Source organism: Schistocerca nitens, chromosome 8 (genome assembly GCF_023898315.1).
Source record: "Schistocerca nitens isolate TAMUIC-IGC-003100 chromosome 8, iqSchNite1.1, whole genome shotgun sequence".
In the NCBI taxonomy this organism is placed as follows: Eukaryota; Metazoa; Arthropoda; class Insecta; order Orthoptera; family Acrididae; genus Schistocerca; species Schistocerca nitens.
In genome coordinates this window covers 469,408,359-469,432,053 of record NC_064621.1, presented here as the reverse complement: position 1 = coordinate 469,432,053, position 23,695 = coordinate 469,408,359, and the positions used below count along the sequence as shown (strand labels likewise).

The 23,695-nt window shown below is 40.9% G+C and overlaps 1 protein-coding gene across 3 annotated transcripts in view; it reads left to right on the top strand.

Moving 5' to 3' along the window:
• LOC126199293 (protein daughter of sevenless) overlaps nucleotides 1-23,695 on the top strand; it is a 266,858-nt gene that overhangs the window by 207,546 nt on the left and 35,617 nt on the right. For all 3 annotated transcript variants that reach the window (XM_049936115.1, XM_049936116.1, XM_049936117.1), the window contains 4 exons: nucleotides 250-378; nucleotides 13,856-14,030; nucleotides 19,938-20,278; nucleotides 22,963-23,230. In XM_049936115.1, coding sequence (XP_049792072.1) covers nucleotides 250-378; nucleotides 13,856-14,030; nucleotides 19,938-20,278; nucleotides 22,963-23,230 — 913 coding nt within the window. The remainder of the gene's footprint in view (nucleotides 1-249; nucleotides 379-13,855; nucleotides 14,031-19,937; nucleotides 20,279-22,962; nucleotides 23,231-23,695) is intronic.

The window sequence follows — 23,695 nt, the reverse complement described above, 5'->3', positions numbered from 1 at the left end:
AAATACCACCAATGCACTTTCTAGTGTAGCTGTACGGTGTTAAAACCATACTTCAGGTTGAGGGCAGGTGTACTGACTGCACGGGAGGCAATGACTTCTCATATAGAGTGATCAACAGTAGACAGGTGATAGTAACAGATGACGATGTTTGGGCAGTGGGCGGCGGCGGTGCAAACGCATGTACCGGCTGCGATCAAAATGGAGATAGCGAGCTACAATGTTCACCGGCCCTGGTATTTTGTGTTACAGCGCTGGCGGCGTCGGTGGTTCGTGCTACGTCACTCCGGGGAGTTGCCTGGACAGTACTTCCTGGAGTACTATGCGGACCGCAATCGGCGCAAGCTCAAGGGCAAGATAGACTTGGACCAGTGCGAACGGGTGAGTATATGTGTGTGTGTGTGTGTGTGTGGGGGGGGGGGGGGGTTAGAACCTGAAATATAAGGCTGCTTAACTATTCCAATGGTCATTATTCTCCCCTTCCCCCTAAATAAATACACGCGATGATGATTTGGGTAGGAGGGCGAGACAGTGGGTGGTAGGAATCATATTTCTGTTCTTCAGTCCAATGCTGTTGACAGATAATCACAAATAAAATGACGGGTTTTATTCTTCAGACGTTGATGGGCCACAAGTGTCCCATGAGGGTAATAACCAGTTCAGCTGGGAAGTCGACGCCCCTCCTCAGTGAGATTCTGTTATTAGCGAAAAGCTTTCAGAATCTGGAGTTGAATACTGGGGACAATGAGCTGAATATATAGAAAACTGGCGTGGCGTGGGTTTATAGGTGGGACAGTGCATCTCATTGATGAATATCGAGTCACAACATTATCTTCTCTGCTCCGAGGAGGGCTGAAGTGAGTACTTGTGTGTTCTAATACATACATGCACTATTTTGGAATATTATTACCTTTATTAGTAATTACTAGGTTTCACGTAATTTGTATTTAGTGGGGCTTATATGTCCAAGCAAATTTCATAGAATGTAAATAACATTGGTATAAGATACGCCGCTAACACTGGTATGTGATATTTTACGGTTTTCACTGTCGTGATTGTACATCTGTTTTGGTACTGCCATGTTACACTTGTTCATATTTGACATCCTGACAGTCCGACTACAAATAAAAATTGAACTGTGAAAATCGTACCATCCAACGAAAACTTTGATCTAGTTAGGTTCATAGGGTCATTGAAGAATTTTAAATTAAGCGAAGGATCGATACATTAAGAGAATGTTTATCATTGCTGTACTGTGAAGTTCATCTTTGCCTTAGCATATTTGTTTTTGCTTTATCATCTTTGGATTCAGTAATGAACTTGAAAATGGGCTTATAACCCAAAACCTAGGTTGTACAGTAACCATAATAAAATTTGTGAAACAAGGAAAAAAACAAGAAAAAGAAAACTGTGTTTAGTTGGTTCATGGGATCCGCATGTCCCACGTCACTCCGTTGCGGAATTGGTTAACTTCAAAAGCTTTTGTAAGTGAAAGTGTAACATTAATCGGAATGAAGACCGATTTTGACATTTTGCTTTTAAAACGCATGTAAATGATTTTTGACCATGCAGGGGTTAAAATACAGGAAACGAAAAACATTTCTGATGGTAATACTATAAAATCAGCTTTTCACTGATCCTATTGTGTAAATGTCATAAGGGTGGGAAGGAGGGGAGGAGGTGTCGAGGGGCAGTACAGCGGTTGCATCACTTTGTCTGAGAGGGACGGGGGCACGATGCTGGGTAGGGAATTTCTGATCGATTCGTGGGAACTGGGACAGAGAAGAGTGATGATGGAGTTATGGTTGTCAGAAGGCCATTTGTGTATTGGAGGTTTCATTGAAGGGGATGATACGGACTAGGTGCATAACTGGGATGGGCAAATGTTAGAATGGAGTTCCGTAGGGTATCCTCTTCCGATCCCAAAAGTTTGATGCTAGGTTGACGGGGGAAGGCGGCAGCCAGGGGTGCAAAAGCGTAGGTGACGATGGTGTTCTCGTCTTTTAAGTTCACAGAATGTATAGGATTTGCGAAAATGTTGCAGAGGTTTAAGGAGAGCGGAGGGGAGATATAATCAGCTGCGCACGCCTTGGCTACTCAGTCGAGAAACTTAGCGCAGCTGGCCACGCCACTGAAGCCACAATGGCTCCACATTCCTGTCGGTACCTTCCAGGAGATCATCGACTCTTCCTGCAGCTCTTGCAGCAGTCCGGTTTGCTGAAGGTTCGACAGCAGGTCACTTTAATGTGACAGGACAGTGTATAAAAATTATATCACTTTTACATGTCTTCTTCTTTGTTTTGTGACAAATTAAACAGAGGCGGCGGCAGGGATATGCAAGGTCGGCAAGATAAAACTGGCCCGAAAAATGATTACAATAAGAATGAAAGTCACAGAAGAGGCTGGACATGGCCACCGTTGACGTCCATGCAGCGCTGTGCTCGATTTATCAAATTGTGGGAGATGCAGAGCAGGTCTGCATGAGGGATATCAGCAATAGCGTTTTCATTCTGCTGCTGTAGCTCTTCGAATGTGCGAAGTCTGAGTGCATCTGTTCCTTCAGTTTGAGGTAACCAGGAGGTTGCATTGCCTCAGCTGACTGACCTCTTCTCATCGACCACCTCATGCATTCGTGACAAGGCTGTCGAGGCGGTGCGTGTTGTTGCTCCGTCTTTCTGCAAATATCCATACAGTCGTTCATCTTTTTCGAGTTGATCCACATATGCATTAAAAACTGTCTGGACATGCCAGTTAGAATTAAGTTTGGTAAAAGAATCTCGTTATGATGCGGACACGAATCTGGGCACAAAACAACAATCTAGAGGTTATGCAACAGCTCTTCAATGTACTGGTGCAGATAGAATGAAATTTCTGTGTAGTTTGGACGGTAGGAGACGAGGTACTGGCGGACTTGAAGCTGTGAGGACGGGTCGTGGGTCGTGCTTACATAACTCAGATGGTAGAGCACTTGCCTGCGAAAGGCAAAGTTCCCGAGTTCTAGTCTCGGTCCGGCACACAGTTTTAATCTGTCAGGAAGTTTTACTAGTGGAAAATGTTTTGTTGCGTAATATCCCATGTTTCGTGAGTTCACATACGGTGACATATCGAATCAGACCTCAAACTTCCTGGCAGATTAAAACTGTGTGCCGGACCGAGACTAGAACTCGGGAACTTTGCCTTTCGCAGGCAAGTGCTCTACCATCTGAGTTATGTAAGCACAGCTTCAAGTCCGCCAGTACCTCGCCTCCTACCTTCCAAACTACACAGAAATTTCATTCTATCTTCACCAGTACGTTGAAGAGCTGTTGCATAACCTCTAGAAGGAAAAAAAGAGGATCCAAAAGTCATGATGCTAGTTCACTGAGAAAGTTACGGCGAAATTAAACACGTCAAAGTTCGTTTGGGCGCTGTAACTCTTGAACGACAACCAATCTGTAAGGATACAGATGCAAGCCGTTTTTGATAATGTTTCGATACGATGATCCCTTAATTCTCACTTCTGGGTTGACGTTTTTCGGATGGTTACAGTTACTATTCGCTATAGAGTCCATTTCGTACTATTTTGCATCTTCAGTTTTGCATTGCAGACTTTGCTGAAAGTTTTGCCAAAACACTTCGTCTTAAAACACTTACGGAAATAGTTCTGCACACGTTTTCCACGAACTGGGCTTCGCTCAACTCTCGACATGGAACACGCGCTATTTAATCGCGAGCAATATTTTGTATTGCATTCAATGTCGCTAAACACGTCTGTGTTACTCACAGAAACGTAATGACACAGCGAAGTACTCGGGACAAAGCACGCGAGAGATGAACGTATACGCAGACGTGTGACAGAAAATCACAGTTTCCAACATTTTCTGTGCTAGGCAGTTCTCTTGTTCATTAACAAGGACCCATTCCATTCGGCGTCAATCTTATAAATATTTTCCGAGCGAGTTTTATTTTTTCGCAGCTCAAACCATCTCCTAATTGGCAGGAAAACACGCAAAGATGAAGATAAATATAAACGTGACTGCAAATCAAGCATCTAAACCGAGCAATTTGTGTCGCAGCTGGGGGAAGTATAATATAACTCATTTTTATCTGCTGATAAAACAAGTTTATTTGCTGAAAGTTATACCTATCTGCTGATAATCTGGCAGTTGAGCGCCCTAAAACTGCCAGTAGATTAATCATCCACTCACTATCCGCTCCTTAACAGGAAACCGGGATACTGTCCTTTATTTAGTCGTTACGAAGTGAGGTGGCGCACTGCTTGAGGCAATGGACTCGCTTTCAGAAGGGCCATTCATATCCCCGCCTGGCCGTCCAAATTTAGTTTTCCAATGGTTCCCCGAAATCTACTAAAGCGACTAGTGCCACGATGGTTACTTTAAAACCGACGCTGTCAATTTCGTACCCTAGCCTTGTCCTAATCAAGTTTCTTCTCCATCACTGGCGTCCTCGTTGTTGTAGGGACATTAAATTTCAGTCTTCCTTCCTTGGTAAAGTCCCCAAACAATACAACATGAAAATTTAATGAAAAATACCAAGTAATTGCTTTCAAGGACCAAAGTGAAGATAAATATAGTAGTTCCAACAAAATAATAAAGAAAATAAAAACTGACAAAGTACTGAAGAGGTCTTAACTGGAATTCTGTGTAGGACAGTGGCTGTACCCAGTCTCGCAGAGAAACTGAATGCTGGATCCACATTGGGAAACAAAGTTGTAGAATGTGTGGATAATAAATAAAATTTCTTAGAGGAATGAAAGGCTGCCGGAGAACAGACAGGATTTAAATTTAGACAGTACGAGAGGAGGCCCACTATTTGGTCAGAAGTATCCGGTCACCCCCTATATAATGCAGAATTAACCACCAGATGCCACGAGAGGTGGACCAGCCAGTATAAAAGGAGGTGGGGAATATTGTGTTGTCAGTAGAGAAGCAGTAACAGCAGAATAGTTCCCTTAGGAGAGCTCAGCGACTTGCTGGCACGGTAGCTCAACGTGTTCGGTCAGAGAGGCGGTGGCTCTCCGTAAAAAAAAAAAAAAAAACTGAGTGAAAGTATCAACAACGAAACGGATGTCATGTGAGGTCTGCAAAGACCAAACACAACGATCAACAACGAACAAAAAGAAAAAGTGGCTAGCGTTGCTGCCTCTGGAACACGGGTTCCCGGTTTCGATAACCGGCCGGGTGGGGGATTTTCTCTGCCCCGAGACTGGGTGTTTGTGTTTTCCTCGTCATTTCATCACGCTCATCATCATTAGTGACAGTGGCTAGATTGGGCTGTGTAAAAATTGGGACTTTGTATGGGCGCTGATGACCGCGCAGTTGGTCGCCCCACAAACCGATCATTGTCATTAATAGCAGCAGCAACTTCCAAAGACTAGTCCACGTTAGAAGGCACCTGAGTAACAAATCCATCATGAACACTTCGACCGTTCTAAATCTTCCCAAGTAAACTGTTGGTTATGTGATTGTGAAAGTGTAAACGCGATCGAACAACCACATCTAAACCACAGTCCGATTAAAATGACTTACAGTTGACGTCCGTCACTTGAAGCTACAGTGTTGCCACATCGGCTGCCTGCTAAATCAGTTGTAGATGTCTCGCAAACACGACGGATCACTTCACAAATACCCTTGGTGGTTAACGCGGAACAATGTTGGAAGCAGTCACCGCTAGGTATGGCGGAAATGCGAGATGCTCTGTCAACTGATTTTTAGCGTCCAATGACTGAACTGCGGCAGACGACGCGTTTTGTACCACTGAATTTAATCTCATGTCCTAAACATCTGATGTGCAATGTATCTGAGAAAACGGTGGCCAACAGTCATGATCTCATTGTTCACAGCGATTAAAGCTAACCTCTACGAGCAAAGTTAAGATAGAAACAAACTGTAATTTCTCATTATAATTCATTTGTTACCTGAAACTATTCTCACACTGGCTACACGAACTGCCACTTTACCGACCGATGAGCAGTCCTGGTTTGCACTTAGTTGTAGAGTGTAGACGATACTGGCAGACTCCAAATGGAAAAGAATGGTAGGAAGAAAAATAAGGGCAAATAAAAAAATCAATACGATAAAGAAAATGACGCGGGAAGTATTAGAAATTAAAAAAAATACATTTAAATCAATTCAGTAAAAATGACGATTCTTTTGATTAGATTTAGAAATAAAAAATTCGCTGTGCTTCACGAATTTCGAACCAACGAGCATATACACGACATATTAATGCTTCTAACACAGCTCTGCAGCACTGCAATGCGTCAAGAAGTTACGTTTAGGAGTCTGATACTCTAATGATGAATTGCAGCCTTCGAAAATTTGACTTTGTATAATACCATGCAAAACTTTTCTAATGCAAGCCGATCTATGTGACTGTAATAACTGTATATGTGACGCTGATACGCTTCTAGTTCGGAAGGGTCCACTAGTGTTTTGCTAGTACTGTGTATGAAACTTGTGTATGTCATTAGCATCGTTTTGTTTGTTTGCTTGTGTGTGTGTGTGTGTGTGTGTGTGTGTGTGTGTGTGTGTGTGTGTGTGTGTGTGTGTGTGTGTGTGGTTATCATGTCTGCATCTACATTTGTTGTTGTGTTGTTGTGGTCTTCAGTCCTGAGACTGGTTTGATGCAGCTCTCCAAGCTACTCTATCCTGTGCAAGCTTCTTCATCCCCCAGTACCTACTGCAACCTACATCCTTCTGAATCTGCTTAGTGTACTCATCTCTTGGTCTCCCTCTACGATTTTTACCCTCCACGCTGCCCTCCAATGCTAAATTTGTGATCCCTTGGTGCCTCAAAACATGTCCTACCAACCGATCCCTTCTTCTAGTCAAGTTGTGCCACAAACTTCTCTTCTCCCCAATCCTATTCAATACCTCCTCATTAGTTACGTGATCTACCCACCTAATCTTCAGCATTCTTCTGTAGCACCACATTTCGAAAGCTTCTATTCTCTTCTTGTCCAAACTATTTACCGTCCATGTTTCACTTCCATACATGGCTACACTCCATACAAATACTTTCAGAAATGACTTCCTGACACTTAAACCTATACTCGATGTTAACAAATTTCTCTTCTTCAGAAATCTTTTCCTTGCCATTGCCAGTCTACATTTTATATCCTCTCTACTTCGACCATCATCAGTTATTTTGCTCCCCAAATAGCAGAACTCCTTTACTACTTTAAGTGTCTCATTCCTAATCTAATTCCCTCAGCATCACCCGACTTAATTCGACTACATTCCATTATCCTTGTTTTGCTTTTGTTGATGTTCATCTTATATCCTCCTTTCAAGATACTGTCCATTCCGTTCAACTGCTCTTCCAAGTCCTTTGCTGTCTCTGACAGAATTACAATGTCATCGGCGAACCTCAAAGTTTTTATTTCTTCTCCATGGATTTTAATACCTACTACGAATTTTTCTTTTGTTTCCTTTACTGCTTGCTCAATATACAGATAGAATAACATCAGGGAGAGGCTACAACCCTGTCTCACTCCCTTCCCAACCACTGCTTCTCTTTCATACCCCTCGACTCTCATTACTGCCATCTGGTTTCTGTAAAAATTGTAAATAGCTTTTTGCTCCCTGTATTTTATCCCTGCCACCTTTAGAATTTGAAAGAGAGTATTCCAGTCAACATTGTCAAAAGCTTTCTCTAAGTCTACAAATGCTAGGAAGGTAGGTCTGCCTTTCCTTAATCTAGCTTCTAAGATAAGTCATAGGGTCAGTATTGCCTCACGTGTTCCAATATTTCTACGGAATCCGAACTGATCTTCCCCTAGGTCGGCTTCTACTAGTTTTTCCATTCGTCTGTAAAGAATTCGTGTTAGTATTTTGCAGCCGTGACTTATTAAACTGATAGTTCGTTAATTTTCACATCTGTCAACACCTGCTTTCTTTGGGATTGGAATTATTATATTCTTCTTGAAGTCTGAGGGTATTTCGCCTGTCTCATACATCTTGCTCACCAGATGGTAGAGTTTTGTCAGGACTGGCTCTCCCAAGGCTGTCAGTAGTTCTAATGAAATGTTGTCTACTCCGGGGGCCTTGTTTCGACTCAGGTCTTTCAGTGCTCTGTCAAACTCTTCACGCAGTATCATATCTCCCATTTCATCTTCATCTACATCCTCTTCCATTTCCGTAATATTGTCCTCAAGAACATCGCCCTTGTATAGACCCTCTATATACTCCTTCCACCTTCCTGCTTTCCCTTCTTTACTTAGAACTGGGTTTCCATCTGAGCTCTTGATATTCATACAAGTGGCTCTCTTTTCTCCAAAGGTCTCTTCAATTTTCCTGTAGGCAGTATCTATCTTACCCCTAGTGAGATAAGCCTCTACATCCTTACATTTGTCCTCTAGCCATCCCTGCTGTCGATCTCATTTTTGAGACGTTTGTATTCCTTTTTGCGTGCTTCATTTACTGCATTTTTATATTTTCTCCTTTCATCAATTAAATTCTTCTGTTACCGAAGGATTTCTACTAGCCCTCGTCTTTTTACCTACTTGATCCTCTGCTGCCTTCACCACTTCATCCCTCAAAGCTACCCATTCTTCTTCTACTGTATTTGTTTCCCCCATTCTTGTCAATTGTTCCCTTATGCTCTCCCTGAAACTCTGTACAACCTCTGGTTTAGTCAGTTTATCCAGGTCCCATCTCCTTAAATTCCCACCTTTTTGCAGTTCCTTCAGTTTTAATCTACAGTTCATAACCAATAGATTGTGGTCAGAGTAGACATCTGCCTCTGGAAATGTCTTACAATTTAAAACCTGGTTCCTAAATGTCTGTCTTACCATTATATAATCTATCTGAAACCTGTCAGTATCTCCAGGCTGCTTCCATGTATACAATCTTCTTTTATGATTCTTGAACCAAGTGTTAGCTATGATTAGGTTGTGCTCTGTGCAGAATTCTACCAGGCGGCTTCCTCTTTAGTTTCTTACCCCCAATCCATATCCACCTACTACGTTTCCTTCTCTCCCTTTTCCTACACTCGAATTCCAGTCACCCATGACTATTAAATTTTCATCTCCCTTCACTATCTGAATAATTTCTTTTATTTCATCATACATTTCTTCAATTTCTTCGTCATCTGCAGAGCTAGTTGGCATATAAACTTGTACTACTGTGGTAGGCGTGGGCTTCGTATCTATCTTGGCCACAATAATGTGTTCACTATGCTGTTTGTAGTAGCTTACCCGCATTCCTATTTTCCCATTCATTATTAAACCTACTTCTGCATTACCCCTATTTGATTTTGTGTTTATAACCCTGTAGTCACCTGACCAGAAGTCTTGTTCCTCCTGCCACCGAGCTCCACTAATCCCCACTATATCTAACTTTAACCTATCCATTTCCCTTTTTAAATTTTCTAACGTACCTGCCCGATTAAGGGATCTGACATTCCACGCTCCGATCCGTAGAACGCCAGTTTTCTTTCTCCTGATAACGACATCCTCTTGAGTAGTCCCCACCCGGAGATCCGAATGGGGGACTATTTTACCTCCGGAATGTTTTACCCAAGAGGACGCCATCATCATTTATCCATACAGTAAAGCTGCATGCCCTCGGGAAAAATTACAGCCGTAGTTTCCCCTTGCTTTCAGCCGTTCGCAGTACCAGCACAGCAAGGCCGTTTTGGTTAGTGTTAAAAGGCCAGATCAGTCAATCATCCAGACTGTTGCCCCTGCAACTACTGAAAAGGCTGCTGCCCCTCTTCAGGAGCCATACGTTTGTCTGGCCTTTCAACAGATACCCCTCTGTTGTGGTTGCACCTACGGTACGGCTATCTGTATTGCTGAAGCACGCATGCCTCCTCACCAACGGCAAGGTCCATGGTTCATGGGGGGCATCTACATTGATACTCTGCAAACCACCGTGAGGTGCATGGCAGAGCAGCCCGATTGTACCATTTATTGGAGTTCCTTACTGTTCCATTCACATATGGAGCATGAGAAGAATGATTGATTGAATGCCTCTGATGAGCGTGCAGTAAATATTCTAATCTTAGTCTCACGATGCTTATGTGAGCGTCACGTAGTATGTTCCTAGAGACACTATTTAAGGCCGGTTCTTGAGACTTTAACAGACTTTCTCGGGACAATATAGTCTATCTTCAAGAGTCGGCCTGACCATTCGTGCTGCCCTTCTCTGTATACGTTAAATATCCTCTGTCAGTCCACCGAGCGAGGTGGCCCAGTGGTTAGCACACTGGGCTCGCATTCGGGATGACGGTGGTTCAAAATCGCTTCAGGCAAATGCTGGGATTGTTCCTATGAAAGGGCACGGCTGACTTCCTTCTCCATCCTTCCCTACCGGTGACCTCGCTGTTTGGTCCCTTCCCCACAACCAACCAACCAACCCTGTTAGTCCTATTTGGTACGGGTCCCACACACTTGAACAATATTCCAGGATGCGTTGCACGAGTGATTTGTAAGTAATCTCCTTTGTAGACTGATTGCACTTGCCCAGTATTCTACCAATAAACCGAAGTCTACCACTCACTTTACCCATGTCTGAACCTATGTGATCATTCCATATCATTTCCCTACAGTGTGTTATACCCATGGGTTGGCTGATTCCAGCAGTGACTAATTGATATTGTACTCGCAGGACACTGTTTTTTTCATTTTGTGAAGTGCACAATTTTACATTTCTGAAGAATTAAAAGCAAGACCTCTGTAAGACTTTGAAAACTTATCAAGATACGACTGAACATTTGTGCAGCTTCTTCTGGAGTACTTCATTGTAGATAACTGCATCATCTGCAAAAAGCTTTATGTTACTATTAATATTGTCTGCAAGTTCATTAATATACAACATGAACAGCATGTGTCCCAGTACACTTCCCTGGGGTACACTCCAAGTTACTTTTACATTTGACGATGACTCTCCATCGAAGATAACATGCTGTGTGATGAAGTACCAAATTAAAGGGCCATATACAGGATTCAGGATCCAAAAGCAACAAGAAAGAAAGCCGGACAAGGTGAACTGACCAATTATTGTTGTGGCAGTTTGACAGAGGCAAGCGATTTGGGCATGACGTTGAGCGCTGTGGCTGAAGGAAACGAGCTTCAGCCCGTGAAGTGTCAACTATCAGGTAATTTTAATTGGACAACAAAACCAGAGTCTGTTGAGCATTGTGGAGGTTGGTAGAAAAAGATTGCGTGAAATTAGCAAAAGGACTCGGTCTTAAGTTTCAAAGTGCTAGCAGGAGTCCAGCTAACTAAAATAATGTCTGTGCACAGGGCTGCTCTTCACGACTGCAGAAACAAGAAGTCGCTTCCTAGCCATTCACAGGTGTACACGTGGTAGTTGGCATATTTTCTGTTATGGGCAAAATGACAAAAGAAAGTGGAACAATGCTACTGTGTCAGCTTAAAAAAGAGCTTTGCGATTCTCAATTTGAACAGTCCACAAGATTAAACAAATGTTTGGAGGAAGAAGCAATGTGTACCAGACGGATAAGGAAGTGTTACAACCGTTTTCAATATGGCCGCACACCAGTGAAGAGTGAAACACTTTCAGGTAGGCCTCAACATGCGCAAATGAGGTCGTTGATGATCACGTAAGGACCCTGGTGATGCAGGATAGATGGAATTGCAGACTAGTTTAAAATCAGTGTTGGATCCATTTTAACGAAACATTTTTACATCAGGATCTCAGCAAAATTTCTGCCAAAGTTGCAACTGAGCAGAAGCAACTTCATTTGCAGCCCGCACAGGACATGCTGGGTACTGTGAACAGTAATCCCAACTTTAACACAGTGATTAGTGGTTATGAGTCCTGGGTTTATGGGTTCCAGTCATTGCAATGTAAGCACAGCTGGACTTGAGGGCAGCAGGCAGTTGGCACTTTCACCATGATAATGCACCTGCTCATCATTCTCAATTCAGAGTTTTAAAACAGGCTTACCAGTGATGTTTCCAGTGGTGGCATCAGGATTGGGAGAGGCATGTAGAAGCTGAAGACGATTGCTTAGAAGGTTGTAGGTGACTAGTGTCAATTATATCTGAATAAAGATTATATTATAAATAAGTAATACTTTTTGAAAAGCCCCTGTAAGGGCGATGCTTGAGCTGGTGTGAAGAGTGACAATGTTTGGACAATGGTTAACTGGAGATGAGTGGTTTGGAGTGATGAATTATGTTATGTCACTGCAATGGAGGTGTTTGGGTTTGTTGAATGCCTGGAGAACACTACCTGCCATCATGTGTAGTGCAAGCAGTGAAATACTGAGGAGGTGATGTTACACTATGGGTGTGTTTTTCATGTTTTGGGCGTAGTCTGCTTATTGCACTTAAGAAAATGCTAAATGCAGAAGGATGTGAAAATATTTTACAGTATGTGTTCTGTATACAATAGAGGAACAGTCAGAATGTCAGGATTGTTCACATCAGTATGACAGTGCCCCCCTACCATAAAGCAGCATCTATGATGTAATGGTTTGTGCACAACATTTCTGAAATAGGCTGGCCTCTCCAGAGTTCAGACTTGAACCAAATGGAACATCTGTGGGACGAATTAGAACTTAGACTTCATTCCAGACACCATCGTCCAACATCACTATCTTATCTGGGTTTGGCTCTTGAGGAAGAATGATCTACCATTTCTCTACAGACATTCAGGTACCTTGTTGAAAGTGTCCTCGCCAGAGTTACAGTTGTCATAAGATCAAAGGTTGGTCACACCCCATATTAATCTACAGTAGTGGGTGCCTGGGCAATTTTTGTCAGGTGGGTTATTGGCTCAGTGAAAGAGAAGACTAGTATCATTTTGAGTGAAACAAAATTTGAGTGATAATGAGCAATGAAGGCTTATCTGTAAAAGCTAAAAATTATAAAGTAGGGCAGGGCCGCATTTAGTCAGGCTGACATGGCTGCAGCTCTGGTCAAATTCTTTTGTGTCCCTGACAAGAGTGTGGTACCTCTGTTGGCATGATTGCGAAGACTTTTGAAAGAGCAGTTACTGCAATGTTGGCAAACTGAAGTGAGTTTCATTTTACTAAGGGTATGAAATTTACTATGTTGTTATACCGAAAACTGCTTCATGATGTAAGAGCAGAATAAACACGATTTAGAATGGATGGTGGATTGGATCTTGACACATGCTGCTTCTTTTTAGAGGACATACGTCATTCTGTTTCTCCTGTTGTGATACATATTTTACTTTGCTGTTTATGTTCAATGTAGCAAATATTTCAACAGAGATAAGAGGTTTCTCCAGCCTCTCTTATTCTCTATTGAAATGCATTACTGCTACCTATTACACATTCAATTTCCAGAATTTTTGCTCCCCCTGATATCACCTGCCACTCTCATACTGAAACTCATGTTTACAAATTAATTACCACTTAGCATAATTGAAAGTATGGTGCTTTCAGTCTTCTGTGTTGTCATGATTCCTGTACATTACCTGGAAGTTTTAGTAATTAATATTTCACTTTTCATTACAGGTATTCTCCATAAACTGCCATCTATGCTCTCTTAGCACTTTCAGATCTGTATTTCTTTCGGTAAACTTTGACCAGCCTAACAACAACTTGTGTATGAAGTGTGTTTGCTACTTTATACTTAATTTTTCCTGTATATTCAAGACTGAAGTGTACAATGTTGTGAGTATTCTAACATCTTGGTGTGATTCAGGAAATAGTGACCTCAATTTTAACCAGCAAATTGTCACCTATCATTGATACAGAGAAACTTCAGTGGGTACATAACCATTACGCCTTTTGAGTAATAGTGCAACAAACAATTAAATAAGAACGATGAATATGGTGGTTAATTTCTGTCTTACTTGTGAGAATATTTGGAACGAGTGAATTGAAATATTGTTGTCAATTGTTTGTCAAACAGGTTGATGCAGGTTTATCATTTGAAAACCGTAAGGTGAAGTACCATTACATGTTTGATGTCCAGACTCCAAAGAGAACGTATTACCTTGCAGCTGACTCAGAAGAGGACATGAACAAATGGGTTGAATGCGTATGCCAAGTTTGTGGACTTAAGGCATACCAAGATGATGATGTTGGTACGTACATACTTAAACATGAAGAACTGAGTTTTAGAGATTGCAGCTCAAGACATTATTTATATGATACCAGTGTGTAACATTCCCATGCACTTCTATGGTTTGATATGTAAGATAAAGAAAAGGCAACTACTCACTTACAGCTGACTGATGTGTGACACACAAAAACATGTCTTTACATTAGAAATCTTTAAGGGGATACGGAATCGGATTTTGGGTTAAAAAATCGAATTTTTTTTTATTGGCGTATTATATTCTGCCATGTTTCCTCTTTTAAAATGACGTATCATACATAGCTCTACTACAATTATAACTATTTTATTTTTATATATTTGTGAGATCGGGTATTGCGCTTTAGTTATACACGTCTCTCGTGGCTGACCATGAACTTTTTGGCAGTACCTTTAAAGTGACATGAATTCAAATATCCCGGTTTCCAGCGACTATTTATACACTAGTTGCCCGAAAATGTTTCTCTCTGGTTTCCTCAAGTTACTCTTTGACTTTGTGGCGGGACTGTTTTGTAAACAGTGTGATATAAGAAAGTAGTTGTTGTTGAGTTATTTCGTATTTAGTGCTTCATTTTTCGCAGTGAAAATGCCTAGAGCTAAAGCAAAAGTATTTAAAAAGCGTGTGAACTGGCAAAAGAAAAGAAATAATGATTCATTAGCAAAGCAAAGCAGTTCATCATCATCACTGTTGGAAAATGTGAATCCACTTATTACTGATTTGCCGAACGAACTTACACCAAATGAAAACAGCGCTTCTCATAAAAAACTAAGAGATTTGGAAGAGAAATATAATTTACTTGATAGAGGGAATGAAGTTTTTGAACTCATTGATACGAATATATTGTGTGAAGCTCTTGAAAACAGTTTGTGCTGCAAAAAATGTCATGGAAACGTGTCTCTGAAAGTAGAATCCCATGTTGGCCTGGCTGCCCAGTTTAATTTAATATGCAGTGTTTGTAAATACAGCTGTAAGTTTCCAAGTTCGGTTTCAGTAACTGTAAATAATGGATACAAGAAAACTGAACTTTATAGTGTAAATATTAGGTTAGTTTATGGATTGCGAGCAATTGGTAAGGGCAAAGCAGCTGGTGATATGCTATGTGGTGTTCTAAATCTTCCAAGTGCACCTTCAAAGTTTGAAGCTTACAATTATGTACTAGGATCTGCAGTTGAAGATGTAGCACAGAAGTCAATGCAGGTTGCTGTGGAAGAAGCAGTGGAAGAAAATGACGGCAGTCGTGACCTCACAGTGGCGTTTGATGGCACGTGGCAGAAAAGGGGCCACACCTCCAACAATGGTGTTGTAACAGCAACTAGTGTTGATACTGGCAAGGTTATTGATGTTGCAATAATGTCTAAATACTGTAGGTGCACAGGCAGGCTGAAAAATGAACACAGTGATGACTGTATTGCTAATTATTATGGTAGTAGTGGTGGCATGGAGGTTGCTGGGGTGAAGAAAATTTTTCATCGCTCCTCACAGTGGTATAATGTTCGCTATGTCAAATATCTGGGAGATGGTGACTCTAAAGCATTCAAAGAAGTTTTGGAAAGCAAACCATATGGGAACAGTGTAAATATAAGCAAACTTGAATGTATAGGACATGTGCAGAAGAGAATGGGTGCCAGGCTGAGAAGGTTAAAATCAGTTATGAAAGGGAAAAAACTAGATGATGGGAAAACCTTGGATGGCAGAGGAAGATTGACTGATTCCATAATAGACCACATTCAGAACTGCTATGGCCTTGCAATCAGGCAAAATACAGGCAATCTTGAAGAAATGAGGAGAGCTATATGGGCTTTATATTTCCACACCGCATCCACGGATGAGCATCCACAACATGGTTTGTGCCCCAAAGGTGAAAACAGCTGGTGTAAATACAATAGGGGACTAACAACAGGAGAGAAATACATTCACCACCACAGTCTACCATCAGCCATCATGGCAGAAATAAAGCCCATTTTCAGAGATCTGGCTGACAGAAGTCTTCTGATGAAATGTCTTCACGGAAAAACGCAGAACCCCAACGAGTGCTTGAATAGTGTGATATGGCATCGTCTCCCAAAAACAGTGTTTGTCGGAATTAATACACTACATTTTGGTGTGTATGATGCTGTGGCAACCTTCAATCTTGGAAATATAACTAAATGCCAGGTCCTTCAAAAGTTGGGTATGTGTGTTGGTTCTCGTACGGTACGTGCTATGTTCTTTTTAGATCAGCACAGACTAAGGCATGCTGATAATATAATCAAGACATTAGTGAAAAAAGCAAGACAGGTGCAGAGGGGTGCCAAAAGAAGACTTGAAGATGATTATGAAGACTGTGAAGGGGGTATTAGCTACGGATCAGGAATGTTTTAATCTTCTTTCTCCGTTTCCCGTAAGTTTACTTTTTACTTCATCTAGGAACATTATCTCAGGTACTGGTCAACCTAGAAGTCTGAAATTTTTATGACGTAGTGACATAGGTCCCTATTACATACTGAAACAACGATTTTTTAATTACTTGATTTACAAAAGACTTAGGGGTGATAGTCTAGTAAAAAGCGATGGAAAAAATTTACTTAAAAATAAATGTACAATATCTCTGTAAGAAAATACTTTGACAATAAACTGTTGTTTCAGTATTGTTGTAACATATGAATGCACATACAGTAAAATTTTTACCTCTCTGTCTCCAGTAGTTTGTGAGAAAATGTTCCCTATAGTAGGCATATATTAACATTGCGGGGATAGGTGATTCCGTATCCCCTTAACATATTGCAGCGTGTCAGCAACATTAGCTTTTGAGCTGTTGCTTTTTCTCTAGTAAAAGTACGCATACGCACAATCACACAGACGCATAAATGCACACACCTGCTGTTTATTTTGATATGTTGATGGAAGGATTTTGTTTTTTACACCTGAAGTGCAAGTGAACAAAACTGTGCACACACACAATCTTACTTAAATGAAAGTGAGCATTTACACATCACTTTTCTCTATTACTTGCAATAAAATTTTAATGACCTGTAGTGTAGAGAAACTTTTTTTAGTAAAAAGTGCATAATGGCACATTTTCAGTCTCATTTTCTTTGGTCCAAATCTCATCATAGTCCAGTTTAGAATTGGAAAAACTGGTATGAAGTAATTACTTTGAATATTTCATTGGTGTTGCAGTTGTCCAAATTTGTATTAAATGTGTAAGAAATGTGAGTATAACTGTGCGAAGTTAAACTTGGGAATGTCATCTGAAAGTTGTTTACTAGTTTTTGACTGAGGTTTGTTGTAAAGGAGAAATGAATGAGGAAGCACTTTGTTGATGCTCCTCGAGAGAAGAGCAGACTCACCTGTAAAGAAGAGAAGCTCTAATTATGAAAGCAAAGGTTTGTGGCCTCCATGAAGAATCATAAAATGTAAATCCTGAATTATATATGGTGAAGAGAGTGAGTGTGTGAAGAAGAAAATTTGTCACAAATAGTCATCTATTCTGATAATTATATTCCATCCTATATTATTGTCCATAAAATTAAAATTAGAATTAATATTTTGCAGACAGCAAAATACAAGTCAGTCACTGGAGTAGGGAGGATTGGCAGTGAATAAATCATTGATGTTCCCCTTAGAATAAGCACTCACCCCCCCCCCCCTCCTAAAGGACAACTCCCCCCCCCCCTCCCTCTCCCCTGAGCAAAGTCACCCTAATACTCTGTAGGACCAACTCTACCATTGATAATGGCCTCAGTTTGCTGAGTTAGACTGTCCAAAAGTTCCTTCAGGTGTGTCACATTGAGCAGAAGCCACTCGTTGAAGATAATATCTTGCAGAGCCGCCAAATTGTGGGGATGTTAATTGCTATGTTCCACTCACTGTTCCAAATAGTCTTGGGTTAAGATCAGATGATGTAGCAGGCCAGTCGAGGTGCACTAGGTTGCTGAGTATTCATCACACTAGGAGCTTATGTGTGCAGTCCCATGATCATGGCTGTTTTCAGCTCAGGAGACAGGAGTGTCTGCAGTATACTTACCATGAGAACGTAGAAGAAACACTAGTCAGCAGAATGTTGAATTAGCATCCTGTTGATGCTTGTCATAGCCTGAATGAGCAAGACCCAAGCCATGGCACGTAAAACACCTCTGAAACATCACAGAATTACCTCTGACCTGAACTACACCTGTCAAGCACCACATTGAGCCATTTGTGCACTTGACACCATGCTTCATTGGACAAGAGACAAAATGGCTACTCCTTGGGCCACACTACACACTTAGAATGAGTTATTGTCCAGTTTGTGTTGTAGGGCTGTTGAAGGCATGGGGGCATTACTGATCAGCATCAGCTAGTTTCCTTTACAATGTTTGCACAAAAAACTGTTCAAGATGGACCTGCATTCCCTGATAACTAAAGAAATTCCTTTTGGAAAACTGGTTGTCATTACCAAGGTGTGACACACTTCTCCGGTTTCTGTGGGTGAGAACCTCCTTATTATCACTGTTCTTATACCATGTTAAATGGCTGCAAGTAGCACACCATTTGTTGCAGACAGCTTGGACAAGCTCCACTTATATACCAACAAAATGGACATCATCATTCTTCATGTCGTCATGAACATGTCTAAACATGATGGTTCCTTTTCCTTTCTGCCATTCTTGCATCTCCACTCCAAGCTATCTTAATGCACTTATTTGATATGCCCAAGTAGCAGAAACACACCACTTCACTGCCACAACTTGTGTAAGCAATGGGGGGTCGCATGTCCACATGATACCATTTGTGCACAGCACACCAAAGTGACCAGTGTGCTCATTTAAGGTGGTGATTATTAACTTTGTCTGGTGAGCTTGTGTTTTACAATTGTTACCCTCATTGAAAGATTGTTTCACGAAAAATAAGTTCTTCCATTACTTCAGTAACCATTTACACATGGAATATTGTTACCATATCATATCTGTATTTTGTACTATACATTTATATAACATTGTGAGACATATCAATAGCTAATAGCTACTTTTTTACATTTCTTGAAGCTACTAACTGTATTTGTATGGAAAAATTTAAAAATTGGAGAATAACAGAAGTGAAAGTCGACAAACAGTTCAGTAGCTGCAATGAGACTTAGCAGATTGCAGGAAACTATGGAGTGAATTACTGTATTTTTGAAACTTCCTGGCAGATTAATACTGTGTGCCCGACCGAGTCTCGAACTCGGGACCTTTGCCTTTCGCAGGCAAGTGCTCTACCATCTGAGCTACCGAAGCACGACTCATGCCCGGTACTCACAGCTTTACTTCTGCCAGTTTCTCGTCTCCTACCTTCCAAACTTTACAGAAGCTCTCCTGCGAACCTTGCAGAACTAGCACTCCTGAAAGAAAGGATATAGTAGTGACATGGCTTAGCCACAGCCTGGGGGATGTTTCCAGAATGAGATTTTCACTCTGCAGCGGAGTGTGCGCTGATATGAAAATCTCATTCTGGAAACATCCCCCAGGCTGTGGCTAAGTCATGTCTCCGCTATATCCTTTCTTTCAGGAGTGCTAGTTCTGCAAGGTTCGCAGGAGAGCTTCTGTAAAGTTTGGCAGGTAGGAGACGAGAAACTGGCAGAAGTAAAGCTGTGAGTACCGGGCGTGAGTTGTGGTTTGGTAGCTCAGATGGTAGAGCACTTGCCCGCGAAAGGCAAAGGTCCCGAGTTCGAGTCTCGGTCAGGCACACAGTTTTAATCTGCCAGGAAGTTTCATATCAGCGCACACTCCGCTGCAGAGTGAAAATCTCATTCTGGATACTGTATTTTTAGTAAAGATTTTAAATAAAAGTGGTTCTCAAATAAACATCTTCCTATTAAATTTTTTATTTGTGAATTGATTTTGTACTGGCTAAAATGATTGTTTTAATAGTAATAGAGGGTTTCTCTGTTTGTAGATGTGGAGGAAGCAGCAGACGCAGTACAGCTCCCTATGTTGCTTGCAGCTGCAGATGGTGCTACTGCTGTTGAATGTGTGCCAGAGATGAGGGGCAGTGCCACAAATATCAGTGCTACAAATACAAGTACCAGTGCAACGGACTCGCCACCAGTATCACCAGTTAGCACTGTCTCGGGTCCATACATAGCTATTAGTGAATGCATATCAGGGCATCCACTTACAGGGCCAGAGGATAATCTGGACGAGCTGCTGCAGCGTGATACTCATATATTCATGACCCGTGCCCATTATGGGCTTGTCAACACAGAGTATGGTACAGCTGTCCACCAAGCTCGAAGTGTAAGTATCGCTAATGCTTATACAATGCAAAAGTGATCACAGACTGTGTTTTGAGATTGATTAAAAGTTGGCATCTGAAGTGAATTGCCTTCTTGTCATGTTGATGTAAGTACTTGTTTAATTAAATATTATTTACAAGTTATGTAATTTTGCATGTTGAAGCAGATGTACACACTGGCATGTTACGTTTTCCTGGAACTACATGAATTGCTTAACTGATTAGGCATTATTGGAGAATTTAATGAGAGTTTAGGAGTCCTTGGCTGTTGTTGTTGTTGTTACTAACAGTGTGACTTGTGCAAATGAAAAAGTGCAAGATGCTTAAAAAATTGTTTGATGACAGTATTTACAATGTTGAGACTACCTATAATGGAATGTTTGACACATGCTGTGTAAACTGTGGATCTACGCATAAAAACCTACATGAGGATAATAGTGTGCTTCCAAGTGTTTGCTGAGCTCTTTCCATTTTATCCACATAATTTCAATGACAGGTGGACTCCAACCATTCTACAAGTACACATAACAGCAAAACTTGCAGCACCTGAAGAAGTTGGCTGGTTTGGTCATTGAAATATTCTGCATAAAATGGGAACAATTATTTGGCAGAACACCCAATGGCACACTATTAATCAGTTGTGCTGAGAAAATTCTGTAACACACTTCTCCATGAAGATATTTGTTTATAAATGTAATATGTAGTAAAATCTGATTAAAAATACTTGTCATTAGATGTTTGTCACATGACACTACAGTATTGCCACATTATCTATGAGCTGCACATTAGTTAGGGCTCAGACAATGGGGAGCAGGCCCTGAAAACTCCAACAGTCCACAGTTGCTGGCAGCAGTTAAATGGAATGTCGATAGTGCATGATAAGAGTATGTGTGTATGCAACACTACTGGGAAAATGAAACTGCTTTGCTGTGGTGCATGGTAGCAGCAGACAGTTTGTCCAAGGTATTGAGAGTTCTGGTTGAAGGAACTAATCTCTGAGAAGATGTGAAGAGTCTAGTAGTATGTAATTTTAATCGGGCTGTATACTGGTAAACAGTATGTAAATAACATGTCCTTATGGCATGAAGTTCATTACTGCATGACTGTCACTGAGTCTTATTCCAAAATGTGGCAGTGAATGAGTGGGGGTTATTCTAAATATCTTTCTGTGTTCAGTGGTTGAGCACTCTCACCCTCTCAACGCTCTCAAAAAGTCTTTGTTGTTGTTGCTCCTGTGACTGCTCTTAATGGTTTGTGTCGATAAGTGCAAATAGAGTGTAACTTGCATTGATGTTTACATGAAATAGAGGATGGGGAAAGAAAGAGAAGGGATGGGTGGGAATTAGTGACTTCCAGCCATGCAGGGCATTGTGGTAATGTAATGGAAAAAGTTGAAAATGGCTGCAGTGGTTAAGGCAACTGCTCATGAGAAGCAGTAAATCTGGGTTTGTGTCCAGTGTGACATAAATTTTCAACTTTTGCCATTGCATTACTACAGTTCCCTGCACAACTGGAAGTAATGAATTCCCACCCATCCCTTCCCTTTCTTTCTCTTTCCTCTATTTCATGTAAATGTAGGCACTAACAGTGTCATCACAAGTCTTGTCTGATCTGTCAGGCATGTCCGACAGAACAGACACCACTTGTGATGACATTCAAATATATACATTTATATTGATGTCTTTCATCTAATTTCTTCACACAAATCCAGTTTTGTTGTGCTAGTGGGATGTTTCTGTGTTCTCGACACATCCGAATTCCTAACTGCTTTCGTGCTCTTTTATGATGTTGCCATTTCCGTTACATGCGGAGCTTATTTATCATTATTGACACCTATGTTTCTTCTATGTTACTTTTTCTCTGTTTACTGTGTTACTTTCTCTCTGTTTATTTAGTGTTGTACATGAAGATTCAATTTTATTTCTCCTTTTAGCAAGTTAACTAATTCCACCATTGCCAGAGTAAGTGAAATGTTGGATTTTAGAAGTATTGATTTTGTTTTGATGAATGCATGTTGAACTATTTCGTTTACAGGATTTCAGATTGTGCTACACTATCTCAGGTCTTTGACAGTAGTTTTAAAGATTTTAATTCATCCACCACTGATTCTTTTGTGTGAAATATTTGATCTTTCTTGAGGTTTGGGGCGTTATTTTCCAATTGCAGTCACTAATAGTACTAATGTTGTCACAACTAACACATCAGACAGCAGCAAAACAACAACAACAACAACAACAACAACAACTGCTGCTGCTGCTGCTAAAAACCCTACCAGCATTATTAATACTCTTCCTGTGGTTCTTCCCGGTAATTCATTGTTTAATTTACATTCTGTTACATATTTCTACCTGGCACTCATCTTCACCAGTTGTGATTATGCGTAATGGCACATTATGTGGGTGTAGTCTCCGGTGTTTTTGTCGTTGGAGTTTTTTTTATCTGCTGCACTAAGACTGAAATTCTGAAATTTTAAGACGTGAGGCGGAATCACAGAAAAACTGATGTTAGTTATGGTATAATTTTATTAAATTTTTTAATGTAGTCTTCTCTAAATACTTTCCTCACCAGTACTGATGAAATAAGCGATTCAACTTGACAAGAAGTATTCATTTACATGAATGTTTAAATTTCTCCAGTGCATTTTTTTAAACAGTGTGTTTATGTGTAATTCATTGATGTTTAACAGGTCAAGGGAAAGGAACCAGAACCATCATCTGTTAAACCTACTATAGTCCTTCAGAAAGCACCTGTACCTGCAGCACGCAAGCGGCAAGTGTATGAAGAGGCGCCACCTCCAGAAGTAGTAACTGGAGAATTTTATGACTTACCACGAAAGCTACATCCACCAAACTTAGATTTGCAACAGAGCAGTGGCACTGGCTTGGGAACACCACCCCACAGTCCTAACACGGATGGAGAGAGTGTGTTCACAGATGATGATACTGTTGGACCAGGTATACAACCTATGAGCTCTTTTAACAGTTGCACAGTTAGTTATCACAGTTTTTTAATATCATGTGCTGTAGACTATTGTAATTGTACACATTAGTGTTAAAACTACTGCAGAATATCATCTTAAGACTTTAAACAGTGGGCAGTTTCCTCTTTTTTGCAGGCTAGGAAACCGTTATACTCAGTAAACCATTCCCCTTTTTTTTCTTGATTGCCTCCTACCGTAGCTCACTTGTTGCAGTTAGATTCTGATGATACATGTTATCCGGCACCCATCTGTCTCAAGATATTGATGCTGATGTGCGACAAGCATGATTTCTGTATGCTTCTGTCACTGTACTTGCTGGATCCAGCTGCGGAATAGTATTAATTTTCTGTGAATTGGATTGCACGAAATTAAAAAAAGCTACCTTGCATCTCATGAATATGAATATGCTTTGATGATCAGCTGTTCGTAATTCCTACAG